Source organism: Sarcophilus harrisii, chromosome 4 (assembly GCF_902635505.1).
Source record: "Sarcophilus harrisii chromosome 4, mSarHar1.11, whole genome shotgun sequence".
NCBI classification, from domain to species: domain Eukaryota; kingdom Metazoa; phylum Chordata; class Mammalia; order Dasyuromorphia; family Dasyuridae; genus Sarcophilus; species Sarcophilus harrisii.
This window is the reverse complement of record NC_045429.1, coordinates 55,809,304-55,822,436: the sequence shown is the minus strand read 5'-3', so window position 1 is coordinate 55,822,436 and position 13,133 is coordinate 55,809,304. Positions and strand designations below refer to the sequence as shown.

The 13,133-nt window shown below is 33.2% G+C and overlaps 1 protein-coding gene across 7 annotated transcripts in view; it reads right to left on the bottom strand.

Moving 5' to 3' along the window:
• DCAF6 (DDB1 and CUL4 associated factor 6) overlaps window positions 1-13,133 on the bottom strand; it is a 157,164-nt gene that overhangs the window by 57,880 nt on the left and 86,151 nt on the right. For 3 of the 7 annotated variants that reach the window (XM_031936840.1, XM_031936837.1, XM_031936841.1), the window contains 2 exons: window positions 9,777-9,947; window positions 2,242-2,301 (listed from right to left, as the gene is read on the bottom strand). The exons of 2 other annotated variants lie outside the window; for them this stretch is intronic. In XM_031936840.1, coding sequence (XP_031792700.1) covers window positions 2,242-2,301; window positions 9,777-9,947 — 231 coding nt within the window. The remainder of the gene's footprint in view (window positions 1-2,241; window positions 2,302-9,776; window positions 9,948-13,133) is intronic. 2 more of the 7 variants (XM_031936838.1, XM_031936842.1) reach the window with 1 other exon arrangement.

The following is a 13,133-nucleotide window of genomic DNA, read 5'->3' as shown; positions in this document are numbered from 1 at the left end:
ACATCTATTCTTCAGCTTTACAAAGTAATAATTGTAGAAATAATGTTTACTTAGATTACTTGGTTTTCTTAAGAGAAAAATGAGATTGTTTATTGCTTACCCTAGGTTCATGTAAAACATGCAAGCACACATCCACAGACATGTACACAAACATAATCCTACTTCATTCTGCACAGCCAACACAAAGCCTAAGTTATGCATCTTATGTAAACTGTGATACCTTATTGACAAAACAGAGGACAGTATCAAAAGATAATGAGAAGTAGTTAAAAGCACACACTGTATCAATAGTAAGGATTATCAGATTTCCACATAATTCATTATGTATCCATATATGCATATATATATATATATGGATGTATTCTGCTTCTAATAATTTTGCTATATGTCAGGTTCTATAACTACTATTCCTCTCATACAACCATGCTTATGAGGCCCTTTTTTTTAAAAAAAGAAAAAGACACTTAAAAATTTCAAAGACACTTAAACTTAGAAAATTTTCTATGATTTTACTGTAGAAATATTGATAATAAGCTCTGGGATTAATCTCTGGGTATTATAATATTAATGTGCATAGCAGCCTGGTGAGTGAAATACTATTAATATTTTATATAGTTTTGGTAAAATCGTAAACATAATCTACAAATATATAACTCTCTCCTAAAACTACATGATAATATTGCTAATGTGCTATTTATGACTCTTGAGACTTTTCTTGATATTTGATAATATATTACCAGTAAATGTTCAAACACATACAACTCTAATTTCTAATATGCAAAACATGATCAATTCAATCTGAAGAAAAGAGAAAAACTAGCAACCAAAGGTCATCTCCAGCCTATGACTAACAATTGTTTTTATTTTTAATTGTTTTAAAATTTGTATATGAATGTACAATTCACAATTAATTCCATTTAATGACCTTATATTCTAGGTACTTAGGAGGAAAGGTGCTATGTTAATGCCTTATATATTCAAAAATGAGAGGGGAATTAAATATTCCATAGAAGTGAATTTTCTAGATTTCTGAAGATTAAGACTTTAAGAATTATAAAAGAAATAAGAATATCTGAAGATCAATCCCTTTTTATAAATGTTAACTATTTTGGATAGAAATTATTTAAAACTATATAGTATGTTCTTTTCTGTTTTCTTAAGTAGAAAACATAGCTTTACTCAAAGGCATCATTATGAACATCAATTATTCACTGCTGTAACACTGTACCTCCACTTCCACCCCTCCAACTTAACTCCAGCAGCAGCCTGTCCTTACATTATATGGGCCAAAACTCCTTTGCTTTTTACATTTTTCTGTCCCCTTCTTTGTCAGTTGTTCCTTCTTCCTATTTTTCTGCCTCTGTCCATCTGCCTCTAGAAATTCATTCCTCTCAGCCTTCTGATCTGAACCCTTCTTTTACCCACAATTTTAAGTCAAGAGGCTATGAGTGAGGGCCTGTGGTTAGTTCTTTTCTCCTTCTTAAACACACACTTCCAGTCTTTTATTACACCCACATACAAATTGTAAAACTCTGTCTTTTCCATTTTCTTTTGGATTCCAGTTGTCCATGTCCCAGAGTCCAGCCAGAAGTCTGCATTTTGAATGAGGCTGTTTAGGGATGGAAGAAAGAGTATAGATCTGGGATTTCATCAGTTGAGGAAGTTCCTAATATGGAAAGTCCATCCACTGATTCAGACTGTCAACTTGTTTATAATTCATGATCTGGGACACCGAGAGGTTAAGTGACCTGTCCCTGGCACACAATAAGGCTGTCTCCAGAACCAAGGCCAGCCCTTATCCCCTACATCATACTCCCTCTGCTAGGCAGGGTATTATTCTAAGAAAAATCAAAGTTGTTATTATTACAGGGAACTAAAATTACAATATCTGAAAAGTGTGCTGGGAAAAAGTCCAAATTCATCCCATAAAATGCTTTAAACTGCCTCAAATGAGAAAGAAAAAGACTATCAGTTCTAGATTTCACCTATGTCTATCAGGTTATGAGAAGATCACTAAAATTGGCACCAAGGGCAGGGGAACAATTGGTTTTTACTCTCCTTCTGGAGAACATCATTTGTGTAGTAAAGAAAGACTCTCATGTCCTATTTTAAATTGTCTGGCTCTATGAAAATAGACTGTTGCTATTAGTCATTATGAGATGTTATGAAAACAGAAAGAGCTTAGTTTATGCACTGCAATGAAACTACGGATGGGCATGGCGCATCTCCAGTTGCACGCACCCTGTTGCTCATCAAGGGACATGGATCCGAGCTGTTTGTTAACCACAGAAGAAGGAGAATCTGAAACAAAAATGAGATTTCAACTTAAAAATAAGCAGCAGAAAACTGCACAGCAATGTCATGATCATCTACAAGCTTAAAAACAAATGTATAAAGGCAGGGGAAGAGAGGTGAGTGCTGTGGGTGTTTCCCAAGCAGTAAGTAAGCAGAGCCATGTGGTCAGATATATTATTCCAGGCAAGCATTTAGTAATCTTGAATACAGATTGAGAACACAGAAAATTCTTCTTCTAGTTTCATGCATACATACTTTCCCCCACATTTCTTTAGGATAAGAAAGAAGTGCTATACAGATGGATCTATAAATGGAAGCTCACGAAATGGCAGTGCATACATTCAATCAGGTTTTGCTTTTATCTATTTCTTAAATCCTTGAAGGAGCCACCCAAAAAGCTGAAGTGCTCACTGCTTTTTGCTGGGATGTTTTATCAAATTTGAAGTTAACAACAATTTATCAAGAATACTAGGATCAAATATTTTAGACAAAGTATATATAGGAGAAATATTCAAAAAAAACAAATGATACCACAGAACCATAATGAAACTTCAGAAAAGTGCTGTTATTTACGCTATATAAATAGGATGCAGTGGGAGTCAGCATACTGTAAAAAGGGATACTGGTCTGAGAATCAAAAGTCTAGAGTCCAGTTTTATAGCTACCATAAACTAAATGTATATTATTAGGCAATTATAATATTAGGCAAGTTTCCTTAACTAAAGAAATGAAGGAGTTCCTCTGAAGCATTTCTGTGGTGTTTCTGGCTTATGATTCTAATTTTATAATATAATGTGAAACTGATGCTAGAATAACCCAATTTGTCTTTCCCATAAAATACAAAAACATTTTGGTTATACTTCTGCCCCCATGAGAGGTGCCTTCTGCTGTTGGCCTTTATAATCTCTTCAGATTCCCCTCTCATTTCCCTTGTAATAGAGTCACAGGGAAGAAGGATGTCTTCCACCCTTCCCTTAATGTGCTCCGAGTGACATTCTGATGCTCACCAATTTGAAATTTTTATAATCATATTATGGCTTGATTTTGTTTCCATTTGAACATGTTAAATAGCACTTGTTTGCCTCTTTTAAATAGCTCCTATGTGTCTGGCCATGTTTCTTTTCTGCCCATTTAAAATCTGTTGCCTTCTAATTTCATCAGTTTTTTTCTTGTTCCAATTTCATGTTTGATTGCAACTGGTCATTGAATATGCATTCTTTCTTCAACTATCCTCATTAATATGCTTTAAAAAATTATCCAGGTTTATGTCTCAATATCAGTTTTAACAACTAGCCATAAAGGGGTAGTGGGACTAATGGTTCATTCAAGTAATATCTCACTATATCAATGTTTATTTTTATTTCTATGATTGTTTTAGACTAGATATCTCTTGAGTGCTTTACACTATTCCTTGGGTATTTTTCTTAAAGAACTATATTCTGGTCCTTAGAGATTATAATAAACATAATGATCTCCTTTTAAAATTAAGCAAAAGAGGAAATGTGGCAGTTACTAGACAAACAATTGTTGAAAAATATTGAAAAGTTCATAGGATATAATTTTATTGTCATTAAACTTTTCCTCAGCCACTAACGTTTGTTATAAGACAATTAAAAAAAAAAAAACATGATATTATAGTTAAGAACAGAAAATATCAGCTTAAGAATTTTTTCTTATTATGTTATTTATGACTATTTTTTCTAAATATTAAAAGTCTAAATCTCAAAGGAAACTATTACATTGTGTTTATTATTCTCTCATCTCTATAAGATATAAGAATGAAACCAAATTAAATGTTTAAAAAAATCTGCCATTATCTCCACCAAACTAATCATTTAGTATGCTGAAGAAAATGACAAAGAAATATTCTAAAACTTTAAGATAGAAAGATAATGTGCCTTTTTAAAGAACACTGAAATAGTTATTTGCTACTTCTGCTAAAAAAAACAATCTATACTCTCTTGAATCCTAACCTTTAAGACAGCTTCTTCCTGGATCATTACTAGAAATCTATTTTTAAACTGAGACAACAAGAGTGAAGCCAATTGCTCTTTTAAGGAAGATATCCTGGTACCAAAAACATTTTGAATGATATTTAAATGATCACCATACCAAATTCAAACAAAGTAGTAGACTATACATTCATAAATGCAATGTCCATGCAGCTGTCTTTATATTGACCAAAATACTTCCAAACTACTACCATGAATTTCAATATAGTAGCTGCAATCTAAAAACTATTGTCATCATGTTCTTATTAGTGAGAGCTGACAACATTTTCCTGAGAGATAAAGAAAACAAGAAAATAAAAATACTGGACTATTTTATGATGAGGCAAAACTATATAATCTTTATCTGCCTTTTATCTCAAATTTATAAAGCCCAACATAAACATGGAGTGGGTGTAGATTATATTATTTCTCAAGAGTCAATTACTTAGGGTACAGAAAAAATAATCTTCAAATGTGACTATCTATTTATTCTACAATATTCCCTTTTTTATAAGTTATCTTTTATGAAACAATAAAAAATTTCTTTAAATCCAAATCCTTACTATTCTACAAGACATATGATTGAGTTAACTTACATCCAGGAGTCTATTACTTTCCAAGATAAAGATAAACTTTACAACAAAAATTCATGTAGGCAAAGAGTTCTAAGTTTTGATTTTATCTTTATACTGTCACTTGCTCCTAAACAAACTACTTAACATTCTGGCATTACAATTTCCACATCTGTAAAACAAAGTCATTCCTGTCCTGAATCCTAGAAGACAAATATGTGATTCATCATATAAATATGACAAAACATGTAATTCCTAAAAGCTACTGTAGAACTATGTGACATGTTTTATTCCTGCAATATTAATTTCACCTACAATCATTTGATGAACTTATCATATCAAAGGCAGATTTTTAGAATTACATTAATGATCTGTTAACATCATATTTCTCTACTACACATTTATGTTCTGATTGACTTTTTTCTTTTAATAACAGGAAAAGTTTTTACTAGGTCTTATTAAACAGAGGGCTGAATAAGAGATGATAAGGCACTCTTGTGTGAAATGGACTGTTCATGATGTCCATGGAGCTGTATTCCATGAGAACCTGCTGCAGTAAAAAGCAAAGATGTCTACTATGTGATGCACAGCACTTCTGAGTACAACCTAAACCAAATTAAAATGGAACAAACGTAACAAAATTTAAAAGTAATTGCCATTTTTAACAAAATAAATAAAAATATAATAAAGCATAGGTAAAATTACATTTTAAAACTAAGTCAATATTGATACAGCCAGTAGAGAGTCTTATGGATGAAGTGGTAGTTCTGATTTCTTCTATTTTAGTTTGCCACCCACTGCAATTAAGAATTTGCTTACACAAAATCATCATGTAAGGGCTGATTTTTTTCCCATCTGGCTCAATTTTGAAAAGGTTTTTTTAAGTGTCACCATGTTTCATAGTCCAGATGAGGGCATAAAATATTTTTTAAGAGAGGGACAAAACTGTTCCCATATGGTGAAAATGAATGGACAAGATCCCCCTAATTTCCACTTACAGCAGGGGGAGGATGTCTGTGACACTGGCAATGGCACTTCATCTGAACTTTCAGTAACAAACAAGACAGACTGCCATCAGGCCTCATACAGCTCCACAGAATATTTCAATTTTAATTATCAGAGAGGTTCAATGATTGTAAGTTGGGACACCATTGATCTATAGCATTCAGAAGACTTACTCAAGGTCACATAGCCAGCACATGCCAAATGACACTTGGACCCCAGAGTCCTGGCTAGCAGGCCACTATGACCATACTGCTTAAGAATAGAAAACATGAATTAGGACAGATTTAGTAATGATACCAAGGCCATGTTAGCAGAATCAAAGTTCCAGAATACAACTCTAATTGTCCCAAAAAATGTACTGCATGCTTACATAACTTAATTCTTGTAATGATATTTTTTATTACTTGAGGGACTAAACCATGTGTTATTCATTTTCTATCTCCTTCAATGTCTAGTATGTACAATGCTCTATCCCTTATAGGCACTTAATGAGTATTCGTTGAATTGAACTAGCAAAATGATAGTTATTTGTTTAATTCTCATGTTCTTTTAGGGAGACTACCACAAAAGGACTAAGAAGTTAACAAGTGATAAAGACAAATCAATATGAGACTAGGAGCTACAAGGAAAAACAAATTGTTTTATATAAATATATATAATACATTTTGTGATTCTATAAAATTCTGATGAAATTCATACTGGTAAACTTGATATGAAAAACTTCTATGCCCCAAATGTTATTCAAATGCACATTATACTACTATTGCAGTCACATACATAATTACATGCTTTTATCCACTTAGGCAAAGTTTTACATCTTTGCTTTAACAACTTTTTTGTCCTGTTAAATTTCATCCTGTTCTTTGTAAATACCATGGCATTTAAGAAGTGACTTTTTAATCATAATAAATTCATGATAACAATATCTGTCATTTAGATCATTTAAAATTGGTAAAATCCTTTACAAATATTACTTCATTTGCTTCTCACAACAACCCTGTGTACTGTTGTTTTCATCATTTTGCAGATGAGGAAACTGAGGCTGAGGAAGGTGAAACAGTTTGCCTAGGGTTAATCATACAACCAGTAACTGTCTGAGGCAGGATCTGAACTCTGTGTCACCAATTGCTCAGGAATAAGCAGTTCATTTTCAAATTGTTTTATCCAAAACTGTTTACAAAACTAAAAATCTTGGGGAAAGATTTGCTTTTCAAAATTGTTGAATTTTAACATTTACATTAACAGTTAACATATTACCAGTCTACAGAGAAACTGTTTTGTTTCTAGTAAGAAATTTTAAGGGAGAAAAAATATTTTCCTAAATAAACTTCAGTAACATACTCTGACCCAAATACTCTAATAAAAATAATTAATAAATAAAATAAAATAAAACCAAAAATATAATATGGATTAAATATCATCATGGTATCCTGATCCACAATACAATTTCCACCTTATGATTAGTTTGAAAGTTTGGGTGATTTCATAGGAGTGATGCCTCATCTATAAATGCAGATAACTCTGGGATCTTAGAAGTGATATCAGCAAAGCACAGTTCTTGACAGGTCCTCCCATCCTAGAAAAGACTTTAAGAGAGACCCAGTAATGGGTTATGATTATTAGGCTAGCATGGTGATTATAGAGCATGGTAATTACAAGGCACCACATTTTCCTTTTGGATATAGTACCTAAAGTCTATCTATTAAGATACAAGAAGGGATCTGCATAAGCAGAGGGAGTAACACACTAATGATACTACAGATCCTAAAAACACTGAAATATTTCTACTGTTGTAAGAGCCTATAAAACACATTTAGGAAAAGGAGATATAAATGAAGAGTAAGACAATACAAATAGTTTTCGGACCTCCTAGCTGCAAAGTAATTTTGTCATGCTGTTCAGAGCAATTAATTACTATTTTCATCTTTGGTTATCTGTTAACCAAAGGCTCACAAATCTATTTGTATCAGAAACTAAATGTATTCTCATTTCTAAAAGAAATGTGAAGTTATAATAACTAAATAAATGTCATTTAATAACATCAAGTTGCCAAGTTATTTTGTTTTTTTGTCATAGAAGGTAACCCTAAAGAGTTCCCAAGCCCTTAAATATGCTCTATGATATTAAAATTCCCCCCCAAAATTACAATTATATTAAATATCAAGGTTTTATAGGTAATAGAGTGAGATCGTGAGTAAAGGCTAAATACATATTTGTTCTCATACCAGAAACTTGTGACCTACATAAAAGACCTTGAATTACAATCTAAATATATAGAAAACAAAAAATTAACCAATTCTGTAAAAACTGTAATTACAATAAAATAGTATAAATATTAACTAAAACTATAAATTCAATATAATAGGTGAGGGTTAATCATAATTCTGTAAGCAATTCTATAAGCACTTCAATCCAGCACTATGTAGTTCATATAAAAATATGCATTAACTTTCAAAGCAACGGAGAGCTGGAAGCCAAGATATAGCAGCCTTCTTGTTAGAGGCATTTTCTGTTCATTGAGTTCATTTTAATGCACAAGTACTCTCCAGAAGTAGAGGCTCTACATTTATCAGCACTCAATACTCTCTCTTAGTTTCTAATAGGATGCTTCTGAGGTTTTTTTTCTTTCTCTTTATACTCTATCCCTTGAAGATCCCATGTCATGGCTTTACTTATGACTACCAAATCTATGCTTCCAGATGCAATTTCTTCCCTAATCTCAAATATTATTATTTCTAGTGCTGACTAGGTTTGTCCACCTGGATGTTCCATTAGTATACAAAAATGCCATATATGCTAAATTAAACTTATCTTTCTCTCAAAATCTATCCTCTCTCCTAATTTTTCTAGTCTTCTTATTTCCACAATGATACATTTATTCAGAATCTTAAGAGATACTTTTAGTTTCTCTCCTCCTTCAGATCTAATCAACTACTAAGTCTTAAGGATTCCACCTCCTTAATATTTTAAATATTTGTCTCCTTTTGATCTCCTTCCCCAACCTCCATCCTAACAGTCCAGAAGAGGTTTTCATTGCTTCTTTCCTGGCCTATCATAATGCCATTTTTACTAATATCCCTGATTTTAGTTTTTCCTTTCATTAATCTATTTTCTATAAAGCTGTCATTTTCCTAATAATCAGAGACGACCATATTGTACCTCTGCTCAAAATACTTTCAGTAGCTCCTGTGCTTGATATCCAACTTGCATTCTAGTCTATTTTCCTGATTTCCCTCTACTCTAGCCTCCTTCATTTACTCAACCAAACTAGACCTTATTTCTAACTTTTGCCTAGCATCCTCACCTTTATGTTTCATAAAGGCTATTATGTATTCCATGCTCACAGTGAATCTCCTCAATATCTCTATCTATTGGAATCCATCTCTTCCTTGAAAGCTCATCTCAGAGGTCACCTCCAGTATGAAGCCTTTACTGATTCTTCCAAATGAGCATGATCTCACTCTCTTCAAATATTTTCCTTTGTTATCCTCTTATATTTATTTATTTCCCTATTGTATTTCATTGTAAGAGATACCACCTGACAATGGGGACTGGACTGTGGGGTTTTTTCCACCATTGCATCCCCAGTACCTAATACAGTGCATCGCACATAACAGGCACCAGAAGAATGTCAGTTGAATCTGGAAAAAGTAAACAATTCTCTGCCCCATATATTAAAAACACAAAAAATAATTTTGGGGGGTATACATCTAGGGTATACTAGGGTAATGCACTGTCTATTTCACCATGTGATGATTAATACCACCACATGCAAGGAAGGGATAAGCAGCAATAGTGCATTAGCTCTATCTTATGTCAGGGAAATGTATACAGAAGCATCTCAGCAAACATCAGCAACATCAACAACCAGCTCTACGGGCTAAGCTGCTGAAGAATACTTGGTATTGACAACCTGAAGGATGAGGGCTCTGGGAGGAACCCCCAGGGGAAGATTGATCAGAAGTGGAAGGCTGTCCTTGTGCGGCCTCAGCTAGCTCTTGTTGTTTCTGCTGCTCAGCTCTCTTAAGCCTCAGTTGTTGCAGGCCCTTACGAAGCAGAGCTATCTCAGGCCCCCTTAAAAACTCTGACATAGACAGGAAAAAAAGGGTGTAAAAGAACAGGGAAATAAATAGATATCACAGCATCTAAAAACATCAAAGAGAAGAAAGATAAAGAAACATCTTAGTTGAAGAAAAAGCAAGCTGCTTATTTATATAAGAAAATGTGGATTCCTTATGATGGAACTATGATAGCCCTCTTCATAGGCTTTGACATTTATACCCACACACACACTTATACATATTATATATATGTATAAATATGTATGTAGATAATATGTACATAATGCATACTGAAATTTTCATGTTAACCTCCATTGTTCTTAATAATGTTTATGTAATTAAATAAAATGAAAATAAAATACAAAGAATTATTCAGTTTTTAAAAAAATCTCTCTACTTAGTCTTTCTATACTAAAATACCAGATTGAAATGTGAAAAATTTATTTACATTAGTATTATTATACCTCATGGAAATAAATTCCAATTACTTTGCTGACTTGAAGCAATACACTATTGTCTATTTACATGTAACTATCAAAACATTTAGTCCATTCTGTAGATCTTCAGGGGAAGAAGGGATGATTTCTCAATAATTCTAATCCTCTATTTTGCTGTTTCTTTAGTGACTGGACAAACAGGAAACTGATTAAATTATTTCATGGGATCTCTTGGTAACTTCCAAATAATTTCAAGTAGGTCTAGATACTTGCTGATACTTAACATGTTATGTTAGCAACAAGTTTTTTTCCTTTTAGATATATTGTAATCTTTTTATATGCAACATAATAAATAAAAATGTGTCCAATAAAATGAAATAAAGTATCATTTTGCAACACAAAATGAACATTTTGTACATAAAATCTACTTAAGCAAAAATAACATGTAATTGTTAAGACTACAGAATAAATTTGTAACGACTCAAAGAAGACTTTTGATAAATGCACTTGAAAACTACCCTGTTGGCCTAAGACTCTAACCTTCATGACCAAAGGCAGAAATAACTATGAGACAATAGCCCTAAATTAGCTGAATAGAGGGCTCTCAATTGAACACTAATCTGTAGTCTGAAAAATCAAGAGGTGACTATAATAATCTTGTGAACCATACATTTATGGTTTTCTTTAGTTTTTAAAGACTGCATTAAATAGATGTTATTATCCACAGGATTTAAAAAAAAAAAATTCCTCTCCAGGTTGAAAGAATATGTTCTCAAAAAAAGTTATAAGCAGGACTAACTAAAGAATATCAGACTCTTGACCTGTTAACTTCCAGTTGATACTCTTTAAGACAGTGAAATAAAAGTTTAAAAAGGGAGGAAATGTATATGCACATGTGTTTATACATATATAAAACACATCTTTATGAAAAATACCTGTTACATACAGCCCACGTAACAACTGCTGATGGGCAATGTGAAATTCAGAAGGTTTAAGATCACTTAAAACTTAATAGCACTGTCAACACTAGTGGAACTGAAAGTTTGTAGTTATGCCAATGTAAATATGTAGCTTTGTGCTGAGTAACAAGAAAATTCAACAGAAAATTCACTCTGAATTTCTAAATGCTTTCCCTAGTAAATGTCCAGGGTAATCTCATTCAGGGAATCTTTATTCAGGGAATAAAGACAATCAAGTTCAGATCCTTTTTAACTTATGTATGGACTAATTGAATATCTCCTCCCTAACTTCCTGGTCTCCACTTACTTGTCTCCGCCTTAAAACCTTAAAACCTCCAGACCACCTTAAAACCTCCAGACATCTTCCTCATTTACAAATGATTTCTTAAAAACGACTTGTGGTTCCCTATTGCCTATTAAGTGAAATCCAGATTCCTTAGCTTAATATTAAATCCTTCTTCCTCTTCCTGCCTTTTTTTCAATTTAATTCCATTCAAGAAACATTTATTAATTGCCTATAGTGGGGAGGGCAATGTCATAGTTAGGTAAAATGAAGTCTGTATAAAACATGATCCCTAATAATCCAATGAAGAGCTTATATTCTGTTAAAGGGATATGATACAAATAACCATACTGTAATAATAGTAAGTATGTAGGAAAAATCTACACAAAGTCCTATGTGACATTTAAGGGGGAAAAGTCATTACCAACTTGAGATGGGGGTCAGGAAAGGCTTCAAGCACTTGTCATTTGGTTCTAATTTTAAAATGTGAATGTGCATTCACCAAACAAATGGGTTGGTATTCCAGGAACAAAGAATGGCATGAGTAAAGTGATCCACCCATCTCTGTATGTGCTACTAAAGCAGTAAGACAGACTAAAGAGAAAGCCATTATTTCAAACTGTCTGGGGTATATATAAAGTACACAGAGAAGAATAATAAGAAATAAAGAAGAATAAGATGGTGCCTCATTATGGAGGGCCAAAAAGTTTGAAAAAGGCAGAAGTAACGGGACCCCATCATTGCTTGAATATGAGAGGGAAGGATGTAATCTAATTTATGTCTCTCAAACACACTCATTTTCCTACTAAGGTGCTTTGCTCTTTTCATTTCCTAGGACTGAAGGCCCTTTGTTTGCATGTGTACCATATCATTTCCTCCTATCCTTAAAGGCCAGGTCAAATATTTTCCTTTCAAATAGCCTTCTTAAGTAGCCAGAAGTGATCCCTTTTTCAACCCTCTAAATTCTAATCTTAAATCCTGTTCTCTGAGGATAGTCTTCTATGTTCCTCCCTCCTCCTTCCTGAATCTGCCCTGTTCTCTACTCTCATTCCATCACCTCCTTCCCCTTTATACAGTCAATGACTTAAGAACTTATTTCTCTCAGGTGAACTTTTTGCCACTCACTTTCCTCTAATCCATAAATCACAAGTGCCCATGTCTCAACCTTTTCTCTTTACCTTTCCACAGGTTTGAGGAAAACAATGGCTCCAAATGCTACCTCAACTTCCTCACCAAATATTCTCCAGCCTCTTCTGGTCTAACTTGATGTTCATCACTATAATCAAACTAATCTCCAAGGTCCCCAGTAATGTCTCTGCTGTTCAATTTGAGGGTCTTTTCTCAGGACTTATCAGTCAGAATCTTTCTGCATCATCTGAAGCAGGCAAAAAGCCTGGGTCTGAATCCTATTTCTGGCAGTGTCAAAGTATTATATAAATGTGAGTGATTCTAATTACAATTTGAACAAAACATGCTTTCATGGACTTCTTTCCTGATCTTTCTGACTATAATTCCTTGGTTTGGGGTTTT